The sequence below is a fragment of the Kwoniella dejecticola genome, chromosome 1, assembly GCF_000512565.2.
Source record: "Kwoniella dejecticola CBS 10117 chromosome 1, complete sequence".
Taxonomy (NCBI): Eukaryota; Fungi; Basidiomycota; class Tremellomycetes; order Tremellales; family Cryptococcaceae; genus Kwoniella; species Kwoniella dejecticola.
Genome location: NC_089301.1, coordinates 620,729 through 640,410, shown reverse-complemented (window position 1 = coordinate 640,410; position 19,682 = coordinate 620,729). Strand labels below are relative to the sequence as shown.

At 49.0% G+C, this 19,682-nt stretch overlaps 7 protein-coding genes across 7 annotated transcripts; 3 read left to right on the top strand and 4 right to left on the bottom strand.

Moving 5' to 3' along the window:
• Positions 1 to 74: 74 nt before the first annotated feature.
• On the bottom strand, positions 75 to 1,531 carry I303_100241 (uncharacterized protein; the record flags this gene model as incomplete). The annotated part of the gene is made up of 2 exons (XM_018403614.1): positions 75 to 829; positions 889 to 1,531. 2 exons carry the CDS (start codon positions 1,529 to 1,531, stop codon positions 75 to 77), a joined length of 1,398 nt encoding a protein of 465 aa, XP_018266268.1.
• Positions 1,532 to 1,823: 292 nt separating this feature from the next.
• Positions 1,824 to 4,905, bottom strand: I303_100240 (uncharacterized protein; the record flags this gene model as incomplete). The annotated part of the gene is made up of 4 exons (XM_065968077.1): positions 1,824 to 1,845; positions 1,912 to 1,982; positions 2,047 to 3,852; positions 3,919 to 4,905. The coding sequence occupies 4 exons, from the start codon at positions 4,903 to 4,905 to the stop codon at positions 1,824 to 1,826; spliced, it is 2,886 nt and encodes a 961-aa protein (XP_065824149.1).
• A 337-nt stretch (positions 4,906 to 5,242) lies between these two features.
• On the bottom strand, positions 5,243 to 7,243 carry I303_100239 (uncharacterized protein; the record flags this gene model as incomplete). Its single annotated transcript, XM_018403612.1, has 6 exons — positions 5,243 to 5,279; positions 5,339 to 5,651; positions 5,735 to 5,895; positions 5,956 to 6,084; positions 6,160 to 6,459; positions 6,528 to 7,243. 6 exons carry the CDS (start codon positions 7,241 to 7,243, stop codon positions 5,243 to 5,245), a joined length of 1,656 nt encoding a protein of 551 aa, XP_018266266.1.
• A 412-nt stretch (positions 7,244 to 7,655) lies between these two features.
• Positions 7,656 to 9,473, top strand: I303_100238 (uncharacterized protein; the record flags this gene model as incomplete). The annotated part of the gene is made up of 7 exons (XM_018403611.1): positions 7,656 to 7,746; positions 7,840 to 8,294; positions 8,386 to 8,529; positions 8,597 to 8,634; positions 8,711 to 9,065; positions 9,170 to 9,242; positions 9,340 to 9,473. 7 exons carry the CDS (start codon positions 7,656 to 7,658, stop codon positions 9,471 to 9,473), a joined length of 1,290 nt encoding a protein of 429 aa, XP_018266265.1.
• A 178-nt stretch (positions 9,474 to 9,651) lies between these two features.
• On the bottom strand, positions 9,652 to 11,989 carry I303_100237 (uncharacterized protein; the record flags this gene model as incomplete). The annotated part of the gene is made up of 8 exons (XM_065968076.1): positions 9,652 to 10,164; positions 10,248 to 10,253; positions 10,347 to 10,616; positions 10,717 to 11,018; positions 11,075 to 11,154; positions 11,219 to 11,298; positions 11,403 to 11,675; positions 11,819 to 11,989. 8 exons carry the CDS (start codon positions 11,987 to 11,989, stop codon positions 9,652 to 9,654), a joined length of 1,695 nt encoding a protein of 564 aa, XP_065824148.1.
• Positions 11,990 to 13,621: 1,632 nt separating this feature from the next.
• Positions 13,622 to 15,724, top strand: I303_100236 (T-complex protein 1, beta subunit; the record flags this gene model as incomplete). Its single annotated transcript, XM_018403609.1, has 8 exons — positions 13,622 to 13,642; positions 13,704 to 13,815; positions 13,903 to 14,394; positions 14,481 to 14,558; positions 14,625 to 14,713; positions 14,781 to 15,038; positions 15,129 to 15,601; positions 15,676 to 15,724. The coding sequence occupies 8 exons, from the start codon at positions 13,622 to 13,624 to the stop codon at positions 15,722 to 15,724; spliced, it is 1,572 nt and encodes a 523-aa protein (XP_018266263.1).
• Positions 15,725 to 16,083: 359 nt separating this feature from the next.
• Positions 16,084 to 19,576, top strand: I303_100235 (uncharacterized protein; the record flags this gene model as incomplete). Its single annotated transcript, XM_018403608.2, has 3 exons — positions 16,084 to 16,114; positions 16,170 to 17,748; positions 17,806 to 19,576. The coding sequence occupies 3 exons, from the start codon at positions 16,084 to 16,086 to the stop codon at positions 19,574 to 19,576; spliced, it is 3,381 nt and encodes a 1,126-aa protein (XP_018266262.2).
• Between the last annotated feature and the right edge of the window lie 106 nt (positions 19,577 to 19,682).

Genomic DNA, 19,682 nt, shown 5'->3' with positions numbered 1-19,682 from the left:
CTGTCCAAAGATATTTACTCCTGCCGAATATTGACCCAATCCCTCTATAATATTCGGTGCAAGAATGGATTTCATCATCCACCGCCCTTAAGCTTTTGAGCCATCTGCTGCGCGTTCATCTCACTCTTCGCCAACGTATTCTGCGCCAAGGACGGATCGGCGATTTCCCATCCTGGACCCGCATCCGCGATCGCATTTGTGTCTGGAGCCTTCTTTGCTGCCTTTTCACCAAGTAACATGTTCTTAACCCGTTCGCTTCTGCTCATGCTCTTATGCTCACTTTCTTCCTCGTTATCGCCCGTCTTCTTCTTCTTCTTCTTATCGTGATGCCTGTCTTCTCCATCTTTCGATTTACTTCTCTTGCTCTTCTTCTTATCTTCCAATCCTACCAAGGGCAATTTCCTTTTCGCGAGCTCTTTCTTCAACACCTCAATTTCAGCCTCACGTTTCTTTTGAAATTTCTTTAGCCCTTCTGGATCTTTCATCTTTTTATAACTGTCTAACTCTTTCTTACTTTCCTCTTTAGTCCTCTTCAGAGTCTGTTCTGGCTTTTCCTCTTTCCTCTTCCGCAACTCTCTTTCAACCCAGCTGGGTAATTTTGAAGCAGAGGAAGAGCTCCTACCTTCCCCGGAAGACGAAGAGCTCTTCCAATCTTTGTCATATGCTGAACCCAAGACCCCGCCAATCAAGAGGATCACGAGAAAGATAGCGAAGCTAATCACCAGTAAGGAAGGTACGAGTCTAGGTTTATATTCGGAGTAGAGATTTGGGAAGGCTTCGCGGAGTGCTTTCAAATGACGAGCTGTCAATGCTTGGACACCCTTCGGACCTGCTCAGTCAATTATCAGCGTCTCTTCAATCTCCCTTCGTCCCAGAAACGCCACTTACTTGGACGTATATGCATTGGTTGAGCGCTAGCAGGAGCAGGCACACGTATTTTGGCCCAACGTCGATATCGCTCATCGAAAGTCCATTTCCACATCCACTCACTGACTGCTGGATTCCTCACATTCGTTGAAGAGTAAGGCAGGACAGAGGGATCGGCTCTTCCAGATAAGCCTCCAGCCCATGATCTGACAGTCTGCCAATACCTCTCATTCATGTTCATATTCATCGATCCCTTCCCGCCATCTCTGATGAACTCCCAAACTGCTCCTCCAGCCTCAGGATACACTCCAAGACAAATAACGATTGTCATGGTGACGGTGACAAATGCACCAGTGGTGAAAACGTCGGAAGTACTAAAGGGCAAATGAGACGTATCGGGTGGTCGTGCACCAAGCGAAAATAGGAGTAGAGGAATAGAAGGTAAAAGAAGAAGCAAGATAAATGGCCCAGGCAAAATGGACGGGGTGACGCCGTATGGACCCGCAGCTGCTTCGACGAGCGGTGTAGGCGTGATTGAGATTGAAGGAGCGACTGGTGGTACAGGAGGCACTGCATTCATCGGTGGTGGAGCATAGTTGTAAGCGGGCTGGCGAGGTGGTGAGTAGCCATGTCTCACTCTCGGAACGTTCGGGTGACCCTGCATGCTTGGTGTGCTTTTTTACTTTTTCTGCTCTCTCTTTTCCGTTTTCTTCAAAGGCGCCGAGTCACATCTATAAGGGTCAGTGAGCCTCAAGATCAATGTTCTGATTGCGAAAATCAGTATTTTTGGATTTGACACGATGAAGAGCACGGCAACAAAGGATAAATGGCGAAAGGAGCCGAATCGGCGTCAGAAAGGATTCGATGGCGATATCATGTGACATGGCGTCTATGTGAATAAGCTTATGATAATGTAGACTAAGGCGTTTATGAGGCTCTGCAGTGAATTACCATGATCATTTGTTGAATGCTTGCCATCTACATTCGATCGCTTGAATCAGCTGCCATGCATCTCAAATGACTGGTAGACAAAGCACAACGTACGCTTCATTCAGAGTTCCAAAAGCTCCATTGGCCAACATTCTTTGCTCGACAGTAGTATTCTGGGAATTGAGCTATGTTTGACCACGATCAGATTCTGCTACATCTCTTCTGCACCAAATCAAATAGGAAGCTCACCTTATCCGGATGCAATCTAGCGATGACTTTCATGTACTTGATCTTGACTTGTTTTTCACTGATCAACTCATGTATCCCCACTTTCAATCCTCCTTTGAGTATATCATCCCACAATATGCTGTCCAGGCTAGCTATCAAAGCACGGAGATTCGTTTCTTTACCATTCTTCCAGCTGTTCAACCTAGCTTCTACACCATCCTTCAGAGCCAGACGCTGCTCATCCTCCAGTTCAAGTGCTTTCGCCTGAGCTCGAAGTTCAGATACAGCTGCTGATCGATCGACGTCTGCCGGCTTCGCTGTTTTAGCTAATACAGGCGCAGCCTTCAATTTGACGTGGGCATTCGAAGGTACCGCGGACTTGGGCGCAGCGATTTGTTCCACTTGATCGCCTTCCAGTGCTTTGCGTGCTCTTCTAGCGCCCTCAGCTGCCAGATTTTTCGTCCCGTTCCCCGTCACCCCTAATGGAGCGAGATCCATTCCTAAGAGTTTCTCCCAATCTTCCACAGCATTCTTCCATTTCTCGGCCATCTCCCAAGCTTGAGCCCTCTTCGACAACGCCTTGACGAGCCCTTCATACAGTTTCACCTCTTTGCTGACTTCTGGAGGAAGTGGCGCCTCTTTCGAAGGATGATAGGTTGGTCCAATCAAGTCAATAACGAGCGTACAATCCTCAACGGCAGGCGAAGAATCTCCCAACTTCAGTCGCGCCGCCGCCCTGTTATTGTGCAGAGGGATCAAGAAGAGGTGATTCTCGGGCAGTTGGGTCATAGCTGTTGTGTAGGATGATTCCGCCTCTGAGAATCTGCCCAACTTGAAATGCTCGTTACCGTTCAATTTGTATGTAGCTGATTTCTCGAGTTGCGATGAAGTAGCGGAGACAAGCGGGCGAATAGGCAAAGGTTTGACCGGGGGTGGTGCAGGAGAACGAGAAATAGGGATAGAAGATGTTGCAGGCTTTTTCGGATGGCGAGCGGGCGATACATAGCGAGGTGAATCTTCCGCGAAAAGCAGATCCGCTCGTTCTTTTGAAGACTTGTATGCGGATGAAGAACTACTCGGTGCTACCTCATGGCGGCTCGAAGTAGGTTTATGGGTTTGCCTATCGCCGTTACTTGGTCTATTTTGCCGTATACGAGGAGTCTCCTCTTGAGCATCATCATCATCTCTGAAACCACCGTTCTCAGGGACACTGTCGGCGTTGAACTCGTTATCTCCTTCGGTCATCCACCTAGGGCGTCCATCTTTGACAGGCTTTCTACCTTCACCAGATGCACTCGCAGCGGCGCTGGCTTCCATGGCCTTTCGCTGCTCCTCGTATACCTTCATAGCCTTCTCTTTACTGCTATTCCAGAAGCTCGTGGCCTTGTTGAACATGTTCGTACCGAGTTCGGAAGCTTGAGCTAAATACTTCTCCGCTTGTTCTTGCGTACTGAATTCGATCTCGCGGTCTCGCTCTTGTTCTTCGGCTGATCGAGCTTTGACAGAGTTCCTCGATGGACCTTGTCGTCTCCTTCGGCGCCTTTCGCGGTCCTCTTCTTCCATTCTTTGTCTTTCCCTCTCCACGAAGTCCTCGTCATCCTCGCCAAATTCATCCTGACCTTGCGATCTGCCCGCTGTGTTGGTGTTCGCACTACCCAGGAGGATCTCCAGTGCGGCCTGAACATCCAAGCCTGTCTCGGTGGCTGCTAATGCTTGTCGAGCTTGAACGGGTGAGAAGCCCATTTCTACTATCTGACCAACAATATGCGGAGGAGGGGAGGATGAACGAGCAGGTTGGGCGTGCCTTGGAGCTCGGGATGGTCCAGGCTGTGGGGGCTGATCAATGGCATCAGCAAGAGACAGCAAAGAAACAACATATTCCGGTAAGCTTACTTCAGGGTTTGATGGTCTAGCGGTGACAGGTTTCGCCAAATCTCCTAAGATATCGTATTCATCGTCATCCATCCCATGTCCACCTGTTCCTCCGTTGCTCTGAGACTGCGGCACGGGTCGTGTAGGAACAGAAGCGGACAAAGCGTCAAAGTCGAACGGGTCGACCGGAGGGGTAGGGCTGGGGGCGTTGGATTGGGCTTGAGGAGGTATTGAGCCACTCGGTGACAGCAAATCATCGTTCGCTTGATGAGTGTCCCAGAAAGTCCCGGCTGCTGAAGATGGTCTGGAGGTTGTTGCGGAATTAGGGGAAAGAATTCTGCTCGGAGGGGGTTGCACAGTAACGGGACTTTTAGCTCTGGGTTGAACAGTCGGTGAGGGTTTGAGGAAGTCGTCGAAATCGTTCTGAGGAGTGGACGCAGGCCTGTTCGTGCTTGAAGAAGCAATTATATTGGCACCATTGTTGGTTGAGGACGAGCCTAAATTCTCCCAGAAATGACCTTCAGCTTCGAACCTTTTCCTATCTTCGTCCGCTTGTCGTTTCTTCTCTTCCTCCATGGCTTTCTGCCTATCCGCCATAGTCATGTTCTTGCTAGCACCTGAAGACGAAGAAGGCATCGAGAGTAAAGATGAGAACGCGTCCAGACCACCTATTCCGCTTGTTGTTGAAGCAGCTGCAGAAGGACCATTTTGAAGTGGAGTGTTGCTTCGTGAGATTGGCTTCGAGCCATTCGGACGCGAAGTCGTTGGTTGAAACTGCTGAGAAGCGAGGCTCAGAGGCGGCTGCTGAGCTTGTGGGGGCGTGGAAGATCTGAGAGGTGTGGAAGAGTAGTAATTTGGAGTGTTTCCGCCTGAGGGTTGCGGTTTAGAAAGGGATAAGAAATCGAATGAATTGCCTGAGCTGCCCGTAGGAGATTTAGATTTCTGCGGAGCTGCAGGTGGAGCCGTCGTCGATGGCGCTGACCAGTTAAGGTCTACCAGATCGTCCATCGTGGTCTGCAAGTGACTCTTGTGCTCCCTTGAATATGTGTACAATGATAACTGTCGAGCGAGTGATTTATGCTGTTGCTCTTCTTTGTTATGCTGTTTCTGCGTTGCGAGATTAGCTTTGAGCTTGGACACGCTCCACGTGGCTATCTCCCGGTCACCGACTGGATCCAAGCTTACACTACAAGACAGCGCACCAGAAATGTACAGGGCAAGCATGTATATGCATATGAAGTATGTATTGTTGCAGTCAGTCCCTGCATACATAGTCCTTCACCGAGCTCCATAGCATGCATAATAACAATTGATGGCGTCGAGCAAGGTCACCTTCGCGTCAAGATTAGCTTGTCTTATCGGCGTCGTCGAAAAATATCACCCTGCACACGCATCCGTTAGTCCAGCAATACATGAAGAAGAAAGCGCAAGAAAGACTCACGTGCATGTGACATCATCCCTCATCCACCTGGAGACCTTTCCATTCAGACTCAACAATTCTGCTCTATTCTTCTTATTCGCACCTGCCAGCGAATTCCTGATCAGATGAGTAGCTGCATTGGTATCCCCCTCGTAGGCCCAAGAGGAATCTGTAGGTTGCGGCAGCTCCTGCACGGGATATGGACGCTCTTCTATTGGTGGGTTCAGCGGGTATAGTCTGGGTAACTCCGTTTTTTGTATATCGCTATGAGTCGGATGAGATAGGTACGATGCCATCAGCAGAACAGATTCTTCAGATGTCAACCTGTCCCACACTATCAAGCCGCGACCAACAAACACATTCAGCTCGGCGGAATTGGATCCTCAAATCAGCCAAACGTGGATGACAGAGACTTACAACCGTCTGTGGCCATGATGACGAATTTCAGCTTATCGCCCTTATCGTTCTTCAATTTCCGGTAAGTCACCTCGGGTCTAGCGGTGACGTAGGGAGGTGTGAAGTTCCAAGGTCTGATTGCACGAGGTTTGTCGCTCTCCTCCCTGAATGCATCAGCGATACTACAGTTATAATCCTTGTCAGTGATTGATCAAGCCTTGCCGATGTGAGGGTTGACCTACGCATTTCCTTGAGCCGTAGTCCACTTGTACACAGCATCACCGAATGCCCTGGTAGGTTGCAGACCACCCTGTACTCGACCGCCTTTGATGACCGTGTCCCGTTCCGAGGCAGGGTGCTCCTTTTGCATCCTTCAACAGTGACATCAGCCCGACATTTCAACCTCAAAGACCTAACAGTCTTCAATAGATTACAAGATTACATACCTTTCTACCTCCTTTGGATTCTCTCCCATCTGATCTTCAGTCAAACTATCACACCTCCAGCTCCCATCCGGACTCTGCCATCCCGCCACAGCTCTACAATCGCCCGCCAAGGCTACATACAGGTCTTCATTTTCCGCATCTACAAACGTAGTGATCGCACAGGCACCTGAAGCGGCCGGTTGGGCCAGTGCGACCAAGGTCTGTCGGGGCGTCGGATATTCCGATGGGTTTGAAGGTTTGTTCAACGTTGAGAGTAGCTTGATGGGTGACTGACAGATATGGTCGTCAAGTTCAGTATATCTAGATATAACCTACTTTTTAGCTTTACTCGTATAATTATTTTGCCGAAGACTATGGATATTGCTTACGCATGTTGTATCGTCCTGATTACATTATCGGAATTCCAACTTGCTCCTACTTTACTATACATCCATGTCACAGGATTCAGCTTTTCCGACCAGCTTTTGCAGCCGGCGACCTTCTCCGAGGGGAGATAGCCAGCTTGAAGTCCAGCTAAAGCGACGGAGAGTACAGGATGTAAGGTCTTTTCCAGTAATTTCGAGGTCGCGTCGCCTGCATGTCCATCAATGATGGAGAACAACATCAAATCTTTCCCAGGCTGATCCGAGTTTCGAGGTATGATATTCGATGCGAAACGATCTTCACAAGGTTCGTTCGATCCTACCCAATTGGTATCCCACCTAACCACCGGATTACCCCTCCTGCCCACTGTTTTCATGCCGCTTTCATGTTCCTTCAACAGCGTTTCGACCTCTTCCTCGGATTTACGTATGAATTCGTATGATTGTACGCCCCTAGACCCGCGTATGTTGATATCGAATTTCGATCCGTATACCTCGTTCAAACTCTTGCCTACTGTAGAATCGCTCGATTGAGAGGTCTCGTAGGCGTATAAGGCGTATGCAGAGGCCAGGACTCCAACGGATAAGATACCGGTGGTCCGTATACTGCTCTGAGAGGGACTAGACGCATTGCTGTATGATCGAGATGGAAATGAGCGGATGCTCCGAGAGACGACTTGAGGGCGGAGAAAGGTCGATCGGGTGACGAATCGAAATGACATTGTGGGCGGAGTCGAAGGTGCGGGAGCTGAATAGGACAGGCAACGAGATTTCTGTATCTGAATGTGGATCTCCTACGATCGCAACTCTCTCTCGAACACACGCTTGGAGTCACTGGCTTTCAGACAGGTGAAGATGAGGTTGGACATAGGCAGTCGAAAACCAGAATCGAGCTCGAATCATGAAAGTTTCCGGTAAACAACCGTGAACCGACAAATTCTGGGGTAATTTCGAGCGCGTCATGATGGCCGAGCCAAAGTCAAAATAGTCAGTCATGTTCACTTATCTTGTCCATTATTTCTGCTCACTGCGACAAGTCCTGCAGACTTAGGTGGCTACCATTCTCCGGACGAGTGGACTGCACTGCACGTTCTGACTGTTCCCCCTGCGAGACCGAAACGACCGCCGAACAAAATGGGCATCACAGCTTTCTTCTCCTTCACTCAAGGCATGGCAACCTTCACTCAAGTGTTGCTTGCCTTACCTATGACCTTGGACCTGCTAGGTAGGTTCGAGCCATTCCTTTTGACCAATTCGAAAGGCCTCCCTGTATAGTAAATCATTCATGGTCGCTCACGTCTTTCGACTGCTTGTCCAGGTCCACCTTCATTCCTCTTACTATCGCTTTTATTCACTTTACATCACTTCATCTACTCGACTCTCCGACTATCCTTCAAAAACACCATATTCGCACCTATAATATCGATCCTCTCGTTCCTTTCTCCGTTCATATCATTCTTCCTCGTGATTCTGACTTTATACTGGTACCTGGTCCCACCGAATCCTACCTCGAATAGCATCCTTCCGCCAATAACGCATTACTTGGTCAACGTCCTGCCCTTCTTCTACGCCCAGATACTACGATGGGTCAGTCCGCTCTTCGTACTTCTTGAGGGGATCAGTACTCTGCTGGTCATTCAGGTCGTTGGAAGGGTGGGTAAAGGATGGGCAGACGAGGAGGAGAAAGATGATATAGGCATTGAATGGAGGAGTCTGGTCGGGTTGATAGTGGCTGCTCTGGTGTATTGTGCGGGATTAGCTGGAGTCATCAAGGTAAGTTGGCAGTGGGACATGACCAACGGAACAACAGAGAAATTTCTGTCTGAAATTGTGATCATCCTCGTCGCTGATTACTACGCGGTAGGCGTTCCCGCTATCATCCGAAAACACTTTTCCAGCTTTCCTACTGGGGAGCGCTCTTACCTCTGTCCTCTTCCTCTCGCTCATTGGGTTCACTTTACGTCGAACGAACGTTCTGGAAACCAGTCTGGTTTTCGTCTATGTAGTCGTGAGTCATGACTACACGATCTGTCTGTGATTTACGGCTTATCATCATACCACTCCAATTCGTCCAGTATTCCGCCTGGCTGTCCGGCGTTGAAGGCGCAATGGAGTGAGTCGAGCTTGTTACGCTTACGCATCATGTCCCAAGAACTGATGCGAGCATGTTCGGTCTTTCTTTCCTTCAGACCCAGAACATACGGTACAGGCTGGCTCCCCTCCCCCTCCTCACCTCTCCGCCAATCAAACTCCCTGCCATACGAACTAGACTCCATATCGTCCTTATTGAGCTATACGATCCACTCGGTCTTCTCCTCATTCATCAGCGTCTCTCGTACCCTGCCTCCGCATCTGCTTCTTTCCCTGATATACAGGGTCGCGGTTCTACACATGGCAGCCAGGATAATACCGATCATACGTAAATCCAGTATCGGGTGGGATGATGGGTTCTCCAGTGATGGTGCGGATAGCTCGAGTTCGTCCACTCCAACCCAGCAGCAAGATGGGTTCTGGGATGGGAAAAGCTTGAATCAAGAACCACCCGTAAGTGATCAGATGTTTCCTGCTTTGAAGCTGAGCTCGTCAGCCTCCTCAGCCTGTAGAGGGTGAAATACTGCTGATATCCTTCCTCTACCTGAATGAAATAGAATATGAGGATCACCACGATCGTCTTGAGTTATAGACGAGCTATCTTGATAGCTGTTTATACTCATCTGCTACGTAAGTTGCATCGATTCAACTCGCTTTTGGCTTTGATTATGCCTCCTCGTTCCTTTCATCCTCTCGAAGAAATCGCTGATCATGTGACACTCCATAGTGCTCGATGGCGGATCCCAGACGTGGTGGAGATGGATCAATATAGCGCTTTTCTTAGCTGTATGGAGCTTGGAGTTATTATTAGACGCAGAAGGCGACGATACGGAAAGCGTGACCAGGTGGAAAGTCGACTGACCGGCAGCAGTAACACAAGTTGGGGTACCCTATAGCATATCTCACACACGAGTTCATGAGAGAACTAACGAGGGATGATGCATAAATGTGAATAATGTTAACAACATGATCAATGCAGAAGCAAAAGCGACAACCTGAATCTCAATCTTCTCATCGACCTCACAAAACGGCCTCCAAATTATCTGGCCTCCTCTCCGGCACTCAGACTCGCACTTCTAGATCTAGCTCTAACAACCTCCCTCTCCCCTTTCATTCTCTGCTTGTTCTTCGCCTTCGCCTCCGCCTTGTTCTTCCTCTTCCTATCCGTCCTCTCCCTTCGTGCCTTTTCTTTCTCCTCATGCGACTCACATCCCATACCTATCAACCCATTCTTCTGGAACTCCGCGCGTGCTTCTTCCTCCGATAATCCACTTTCAACCGCTCGAGTAATTCTACAATGGACGATACATGCTCTCGTCGGACATCGTAAGGCTGCTACGCCCCCACAATCATCGCTAATACACTTCTCCGTACTTCCATTCGACTTTTCATGACGCGCAGATCGATCAAAAAGGACTGTGCCTGGTATGCTGGATGCAGGGGCCAACGGGTTGGCTGGTACCTCAGAGTGACCGTTGGGCGAGGACGGGCGAGTAACGAATTCTTCGGTGCCGCCTATCTCGGTTGATATTGGTTTGGCCCTGATTTGCGGCTGAGCGCAGAAGATCGGTAAAGATCTGTAGCCTGTCTGAGGGTCTATAGGCGGGGTTTGAATGATGGTCCAGCTTCATTGACAATGGGCTGTGATGATTAAAACTTGTCAGTCCAGCTCATATCTCTCTCAATGTGAAGCGCGCCATAAGTTATAAAGCCAAAGGGAAATCATTAACTCACCTGCAAGATCTGCTCTATGTCCTGTATCAGCTTCCTGAACTCCGTCATTCCTTCGCTATACGGACACTGCGCAATCCGTATTCGCAACTCCTCGTTGGTATCTAGGACCGGCTTCAACATCCTGAACATATGCGATTTTATGGCTGAGCCTGCTGTGTGCGATTTGAGAGAGGAGACAATATCGATATATCGATTCGCCAGGACCGTTATGGGAGGGTGGAAATGCGGATGAGAGGGTGGGAGGAATATAGCTGGATTTGAGAGATTTCCCTATAAATTCACCTTCAGTGAGTTTTGACCCTCGCTGCCTCCTCTCGACCATCACGATCTCGTCCAGATTGGCGTGTATGCAGATTGGCATTAACCTCACCTCAGCAGTCATGACTCCATCACAACCTGTTTCCTCTAAACATCGTTCGACGTCCTCGTAGTACAGTATATTCCCATTCGCAAAGACAGGCACCTTGACATTTTCTTTGACTTTTTTGATCATTTCCCAATCTGCTAATCCTGTAAACTGCCCTTTCATCTCCCTCGTCCTTCCGTGACAAGTCAATATCTGTGCTCCAGCTTCTTCCATCATTTTGGCGTATGCTAGTGTCTTGGTCAATGATGGGAATATACGGAATTTGGCGGTGACGGGCACTTTCAGATTTATGTGTAGCGTGTTGACTATTTGCCAGAAGCGATCAGCCGAGTTTCGACCGAGATGCGATTCGCGAACGTACTGAGTCTGTATACCAAATCCCATTCATCTTGGAGGAACGATCCGTAATGCCCTCGTTTGGCTATACCTTGCGGACATCCACTTCAATGATAACAGTTCATTTAGCCTACATCGTGTATACTTCGGCAGGCCGCAGCACACTTACAAGTTGATGTCGACTGCATCGACTCTGTGCTCTAGCTTGCGAGCAGCAGCAAGCAGTATCTCCGGATCATTCGCGCAGAACTGTGGATCATATTCGTCATTAGCGTGTGTCCGTACCCCTAAACCCTATGAATGCGATCTGGACGACACATCTTCGTAATGGAACCGGTGTGTAAGCTACTTACCTGAGCAAAGACAGGACGATCTCCACCTTCGATACCAGCTACGACCCCTTCCCCTCCTTCTTCATCATACGTCAAGTTGAATTGCCCATCACCTCTTTTTCCTGAATCAGCCCCCTTGGCATCCATGAATACTTTAGCATGTATCATCGGTGTATAGCTGACGTGCGTTCCGCCTGGATGACGGATGATCTTCTTCCCTGTCGGAGTTGTGATGGTCTCGCTCGGTCCGGCCATTGAGGGAGGTAAAGGCGATTTAGAGAGGAGTCGCCATGCCTGTTCTTCGTCCATTAGTCATGGCTCTCGTCTTTGGCAGATAAGATTACAATGGAGCTGAATGTGAGACCGCAGTGAAGATATCAAGGAACATTGATACGTTGCCTGGTGACTTGGAAATACTTGACCGAAAGGTGACCCACCAATTCACTCTGATCAACCATAGGCGCAACCACAAACTTCGGACTCCCGATAGACTTGTAAAAATCATATCCACCTAATTTCTGATGTATCGGTACATTGTAGTCGTTCTTCGTGTACTGAGGCAAGACCTCGTCAGCCTGAGAGGAGGCGCCTACAAGCTCGACAGTCATTTCGTTCAGTCGACTTGCTCGAGTCGTGCGGAGAGGAAATAGTGATTTGAGGAAGCTCGTGAATGCGCTTGCGCCCGAGGCGCGAGTTAAGGTGATCGTGGTGGCGAGGAAGATATCTCAAAAACCCAACTTCCCGATACAAAGTCCTTCTGAGTTTGCTCAAAATTGATGAGAGCTCTCAGTCTGACGCAGGGAGGTCTCCTATGATTGACAACAATGACGATCAGGTGATCTTGGGCGATCCTATAAGATTTTATGTTATCGTTCACGAATTTGCCTCTATCAGAGTGGGTCTAGAGACCTTCAACTTTTCTGGCCGTTCATACCAAGTCACGTGACAGGACTCAATAATATCTACGGCTTTGCCCTGCAGATCGCTCGATATGCTCGACGAATATACAGAATGCATTGGAGAGGATGATATTCAACCATATATGACTTCTCATGAGATATCAATGCATGTAGGTAAGACGAGATATATGACAGGCGTCAGATCGTCATTTCTCTACTTGTCCGTCTTTACGCTCGCGGGAAAGCAGCGAGCGGATCTGAGCATGTTCGGGGTTCCCAGGCATCACACTGAGGCACTCCACCGCTGTCAATTTCGCCCCATATCATCCCAAGAGGTTATGAGGACCAAGTAAGGTGCGTTGACGTACCTATAGGGATCAGCCGCTTGAGCTGCTTTTGAGCTTACTGAGCTCCATACATGGCTGAAGAAAGTATTCGAATTTGAGCCTATTCCGGTCCCAGACTTGTCTGCATGTACACCTGTGTATGGATTCGAGGGATCCGTCTGAGAGCTGCCGTTGCCGGTGTCTGAGTGCTGGTCATTTGACGAGTCTGTGTGTTTGGATGTATCGTCTGCACCCATCCTGTTGATCGATCTGATGAAGCCAGAGGTCGGATTAAAGTGTCTACGGCCAGTCTTTATAGCTCAGTAATTTGCGATTAGACCAGTGTCAGGGAGTTTCTGGTGGAGACTTGACTAGCAGATAAAGGTTCTGACGAGAAGGCATAGCATTACCATGTGCTCATACAACCGTTCATCTATCTTAGCCTTCCTATCTCCTTTTGCAAATGACACGGTCTTCATGCCTGATCAATCGCGCTCTCGAAGGGCGTCAGAAGGGATGCGGAGACTGACACCTCCCTTGATCACGTTCTTCGTCAATCATCCTTCACAAAGCCAATGCAGTGCACTCTCAGACTTAGCCCCCCGCCTGGCTCCGACAAACTTTCCTTCAAAGAGCGGTGAGAAGCCCACAGCCATGAATCGTACCCAAGGCTCACGTCCAGCGCATACCTCAGCTGCATCTTTAGTGATTGAAGCAGGGGAGTCTGTCTGCAGAATCGAAGGCTTCGCCTCCATCTCTCCAAAAAGCATGCATGCATGACATATACCGCTTTGAACTTTGGTCGACTCCGCTGGTTGCCATTCAACCCAAAAGAATGCCACATCTTGTCTTAAGCGATGCCACGTGAGCTGAATAATCTTGAATTAATGCATGAACATTCCAAGATTCAGTCGCGCTTCGACCACTTTCCACATGAACATGGATTTCAACATTTTCGCGTATACCTCACCTCATATCTCTTCTCAGGCATACATAGCAAAAAAGCCGAAACAAGATGAACGTGTTCGCTGACGAGGTGAGTGCAGCTACGAAACCTCTGGAGACTGACTGGCCAAGCTGATTCTCCCCCGAATCAGGCTACCGAAGAGCGAGGTGAAAATGCTCGATTGTCATCGTTTGTAGGAGCTATGGCCCTTGGAGATTTGGTGAAATCTACTTTAGGACCAAAAGGAATGAACAAGATCCTACGTGAGTCGTTCGTGCCCAGCTGATCTGTCATAATGCCCCTCGAGGCAGACACAAACAGCTGATTTGTACTGAATGGCAATGATGCAGAATCCGCTTCAACATCTCAGATAACAGTAACGAATGACGGAGCTACCATCCTAAAATCCATACATCTCGATAACCCCGCCGCGAAGATCCTAGTAAATATCTCGAAAGTCCAAGATGACGAAGTCGGAGACGGAACCACTTCGGTCTGTGTACTGGCGTCGGAGTTGCTGAGAGAAGCAGAAAAGTTGATCACTATCCAGAAGATCCACCCTCAGACCGTTGTTGAAGGTTTCAGAATCGCTTCTAAAGCAAGTTTAGACGCATTGGAGAAATCCGCAAGAGACAACTCGTCGTCGGAGTCCGATTTCAGGAATGATCTGTTCAATATTGCAAGAACGACACTATCCTCGAAAGTGCTTTCTCAGGATAAAGACTATTTCGCCAATCTGGCTGTGGATGCTGTTTTGCGACTTAAGGGGTCGACGGATTTGGAGCATATTCAGATAATTAAGAAACCCGGAGGAAAGTTGACGGACTCATACCTCGACGAAGGTAAGTGTTGTCACACCCTGTGCTATATTTTCCTATTAGTTCGACTGAGGTGCACGATCCGCTGACCACTTCATGGCGATTTCAAGGATTCATTCTTGATAAGCAAATCGCGACCAACTCACCGAAAAGGATAGAGAATGCGAAGATCCTGATCGCAAACACCTGTGAGTCCTTGCGGTCAGCTACCAGCAGACGGGGCAGCAGCTGACATAAACGTATAAATCTTGCAGCGATGGACACAGATAAGATCAAGATCTTCGGTGCACGAGTGAGAGTGGACGGGACTGGAAAGTTAGCGGAATTGGAGAGAGCTGAGAAAGTAAGTTCATCCCGTTGGTGCAATAATAGGACAGAGTAGCGCGCTCATCACAATCATTGTCATGTAGGAGAAGATGAAATCGAAAGTGCAAGCTATCGCTGCTCACGGTGTGACTTGTTTCGTGAACCGACAATTGATCTACAACTATCCCGAATCGCTTCTCGCTGAATCTGGTATCATGTCGATTGAACATGCCGATTTTGAAGGTGTGGAGAGATTAGCGTTGGTCACCGGAGGGGAGATTGCCAGTACTTTCGATGCTCCTGACAAGGTCAAGATTGGACGATGCGATCTGATTGAGGAAATCATGATTGGTGAAGACAAGGTAAGTCGCATTCTGTGCCTCCTTTTGCAGCTTGATTGAATGTCACGAGTAAGCAGAGAGGTACATGAGCTGATATCGCCTTATTCGCAGCTCATCAAATTCTCCGGAGTCGCCGCTGGTCAAGCATGTACCGTAGTCCTGCGAGGAGCGACCTCTCAAATGGTAGAAGAAGCCGAACGATCCCTTCACGATGCCTTGTCTGTCTTATCTCAGACGGTCAAAGAGACTCGAGTCACCCTTGGAGGAGGTTGCGCCGAGATGTTGATGTCTTGCAAAGTCGATGAGGCAGCACGTACAGTCAAGGGCAAAAAGGCTTTAGCAGTAGAAGGATTTGCCAGGGCTTTGAGACAGATGCCAACTATCTTAGCTGACAATGGAGGATACGATTCGAGTGATCTTGTCACGAAATTGAGAGCTGCTCATTATGAGGGTCAATCAGATGCCGGACTGGATATGGAGAAGGGAGAAGTTGGATCGATGCAGGAATTAGGTATCACGGAGAGTTACAAGTTGAAGAAACAGGTTATTGTCAGTGCTAGTGAAGCGGCTGAGATGATCTTACGGTGAGTCCTTATCTCTTGATCGCAGGGTTAGGCTCAGGCTGAGATCTGTATTCTGAATCGTGATTTGCGTTTAGTGTCGATAATATCCTGAGAAGTGCACCAAGACGTCGTGAAGCTCATTAGGGGTCCTGAGCCGTCAGCAATAGAATGAATACAGAAAACACATGTAGGAAATGTCAATATAGTAGGACGCGAAGCGCATGTGACTTCTGATGATAGAAGTGGACCGATGCGTTGGTCTTAAGCATGAAATGTCATGCATTCATTTTACATTGCGACTTGTATGACATGCAGCAGCACAATTGTTTTAGGGTCTAGAATTGGTGAAGACCACGTGACACTATTTACCGCTCACTGTAGACGCGACTGTTCTTTCAGTTGGGTCATTTTGAAGGTTGAGTGACCAAACATCAAGATACCGTTCCAAACACCTTGATATTTGAATATTCATGATTCTGATTCAGTTTTCTGCCTTGGACATCATGACAACTATCAATAGATACCCAGAACTGGGTAAGACATCGTAAGCTTGACACAGCGCATCCTGTTGTATCACCGCTGAATCCAGTCAGATCTAGCACAATGTTGTCTTCTTATTCATCCCTACCGACAAACGACGAACTCCCCTTTCTTCCTCCTTTGCCAGATACACCACAACACGCATACAAGTCATACCTGTCTGAAGAATACTTGCTCAAGGCTAAGACACCAATAACAAGGAAATTGTGGGAAGAACGGTCGAATTCGCCTTTTGAGAATCAGAATGAAGGAGGCTCTAGGACATTGGGACGACTGGAAAGTACAAGGAAATGGGATGTTGAAATTGATTATCCCGTCTTGACTACTCGTCAATCAGTCTTCAACACGCCTAATACCATCAACAGGGTACCAAGTATAGACTTGCTCAAGACTGTTAGGACACCATCGCAACCTAAACTTGAGGAAGAAACGCCTTCGCCCGACTCGCTTCAAACCGTCGTTCAATTTTCCAAACAACCTACCTCCCAGCCCAAAATCGCGGAACGGATAATCAAACCATTGATCTCCACTAACACCGTCAAGTGTGATTCCGATTCTGATATTGTAGATGTACAAGCGCCGAGCAAAGTCATGTCCGCTCATCCCCAACCCTCTCAGCCAAGAATATCAGCATCATTCAACCTCCCTACGTACATTGCGGACCAATCTTTGCTCGCAGATCAATCCATAATGGCAGCGAGCAGTGGAGACGAAGATAGCTTCCGACTAGACATCGATAAACTCAGACCCAAGCCTCGAGTGAGCGAAGATCTAATACCTTCCTGCCTCGCCACCAAGTCCACCTCACCTCCCCCACACAAAATCCAATTACCGGGTCACTCATCCTTAGCGGTTCCCCAAAACCCACTTGATCGATCAACTCTTCTGCCTCGATCTCCAGCTAAGACAGCCCATCTTCTTGAGCCCACGTACGCTCTCAATCATGTTGAGCCTCCATGGGCAGACGAATCAGAGATATTCGAAACCTGCCTCGACATCAACGTTAATTCCCGTGAAAGCTCTCTTTCACCTCAGAAACCCTCACACGGATCGCAGATAAAGAATAAATCGAAGTTCCCGCCTTCGAAGATCGATAATGGGTTCCCTTCCTCTACTTCACTCCATGCCATCATTTCCGTACCCAAGGTCAAGAGGACATTCCCAGCATCGTCTTCAGCTCAATCATTGGCCTCGTTGGGTGACGAGAATGAGGGGATGGCCGGAGGGGACATCAGTACCCTACTCCCAGTCAGCCCGATGAAGACGGCTCACCTACTCACGGACTCTGAACTCATCACGAATGAGTACCTGAATATGGAGGATGGAGAGAAATCATTCCGATTACCTCTACCGAGCAGGGCCACGCCTTTCAAACCGAGTTTCATGAGCAAGACACCTCGTAAATCACCGCCGGCACGGATGAGCCCTATCAAAACTATCGTCAAAGGTCTACCATCACACTCGCATTCGCATGCTGGAAAAGCTCCTTTCGTGGACGGCGCAGCTGATATGACGTTTGAGGTGAAGGATCTGTTGGCGCGAGTGAACAAACCTAAGAGAGCTAGTGGAACAGAAGAGAGTTTTGTGGATCTGCTTCACGATGATCTCATGATTGACGGATTGGATACGTGAGTTGTTTGAGGTCATAGGGCTGACTCGGACTCACGCTGACAGTAGATGCTTAGATCAATGATGGGGCCTGATGAGTCAATGCTACCTCCCTCACTTCGACCAAGGGGTCTGAGGGGGAATTCGATGAGCCCGATCAAACCGACCTCGTATGCCAGCCCGATCCGCCACCCCAGTACCGTCTTGCCGACCACTATTGAACATGCTTATCCGGCTGATTCGATTAGAATGCCCTCGACTCACAGTACTCATGATCTAGCGAGTCGAAAGACTCGAGAGGGTCATCAGGAAAGTCAAACAGGGACTTTTAGCCGATCAAAGAGCTTATCGAGGGTAGCGGAAATCATCGAGCGAGTCAAACATGATCGAGCACGAAGTCAAATTACGGAAACCTACGAGAATGGTGATGACCAAGATAAAGAGGGACCACATCCAGCCTTGTCTTCGCCGCCAAAGACAGCTATTCGTGCTCGAACATTCACAACGGCTCGAACACCTGCACCAACCACATCCGCATTGGCATTGACAGCCGACACCGACACCGTCCGACCATCAAGATCGAGAACGAGCATGATGCCTGCATCTACATCGACTTCAGCCCGCAGAGTATCCCTTTCCGTCGGGGCGCGCCCTTTGGGAGGATCCGCCTCTCATGATACGATGGATTTACCTTCGACCAGACCGAGACCTTCGAAAATAGATGCCCCGCCTGTCCCGACCGCTGCGAGCAGAGGACTAACAGCTGCTCGTCCCCCACCTTCATCAACCACGACATCCAGATTGACCTCAGATACCTCGAAGACCGCTGTTGCACCTCGAACTGCGCGAGCCAGCATGGCTCCTCCTGCCGTCCCTGCCCTCGCTTGTTCCCGAGTGGATCCCAAACCCCGCCTGGGATCTGCAACAAGCACGATTATTTCTTCGACCACAGCCAGTATTCCTTCAATCACATCACGTCCTCCAGTATCTCGAATATCCAGACCTCCCACTACATCCGGCACTGTTACTTCATCTCGAGCGAGTTCTGCAGGTGTTGCCGCAATTGCCCGTTCAAGCGCAGTAGGTGCTACAAGAACCTCTAGACCGTCAACGGCTGGCCGATCAGGAGGTTTACCAAGACCAAGCGAAGGGTCTGGACTTGGTGCTAGATCAGCTACCTCCAATAGCAGCAGTAACAGCAGCAGTACAGCAGCCCCTGGATCTAGACCTGCTGTAAAGTCCTCAACAAGGGGATTCGGCCATGATGCTAGTAACACAGCCAACAAAGCCTCAGTACATCCGCCTCGCCCGTCTTCAACTGCCATTCCGGGAAAGATATTGACTGGACCATCGGCCGTGACCAAGACGACGTCGATGAAATCAAGAGCATTGTCGACTCCTGCAAACTCCACTGTACCTTCAAGCAAAGCCAACGCCGGCGTTCCTGCTGTACCGACTCTACCTAGAACTACATTGACAAGACCGACAACCTCAACCTCGGCGTCGGCGTCGGCGTCGGCCGCAAGATCAGCGATGCCTTCAGGTTTAGCGGGTGATGCAAGACAGAGGGACAGAGCAGAACTGTTGAAGAAATCTTCATTACCGCCAAGTACATCTACATTCTCGCAAACCCAGATCCAGCGATCCAGAGCGGGACCAAGAACTACCGCTTCCGCGACAGGTGCGGTCAGTTCTCTGGGAAGTAATGGATTACCTAGACCTTCTTCGATCAGATCAAAGATGTCCGCCCCGCCAGGAAGTGCGAGTGCGAGTGGGAATGGGACTGGGACTGGTTTGACGGCGTTGAGAGAAAGGTTGGATAAGTTACATGCGAGACAAGGTAAATAACGAATGGCATCGAGTATACTGAGGGACATCATTGGGGAGATGGAATCGGAATATGATATGATCTAATATGATAGTGCCGATGTCTGTCGCACTTGCCCAGCTGGTA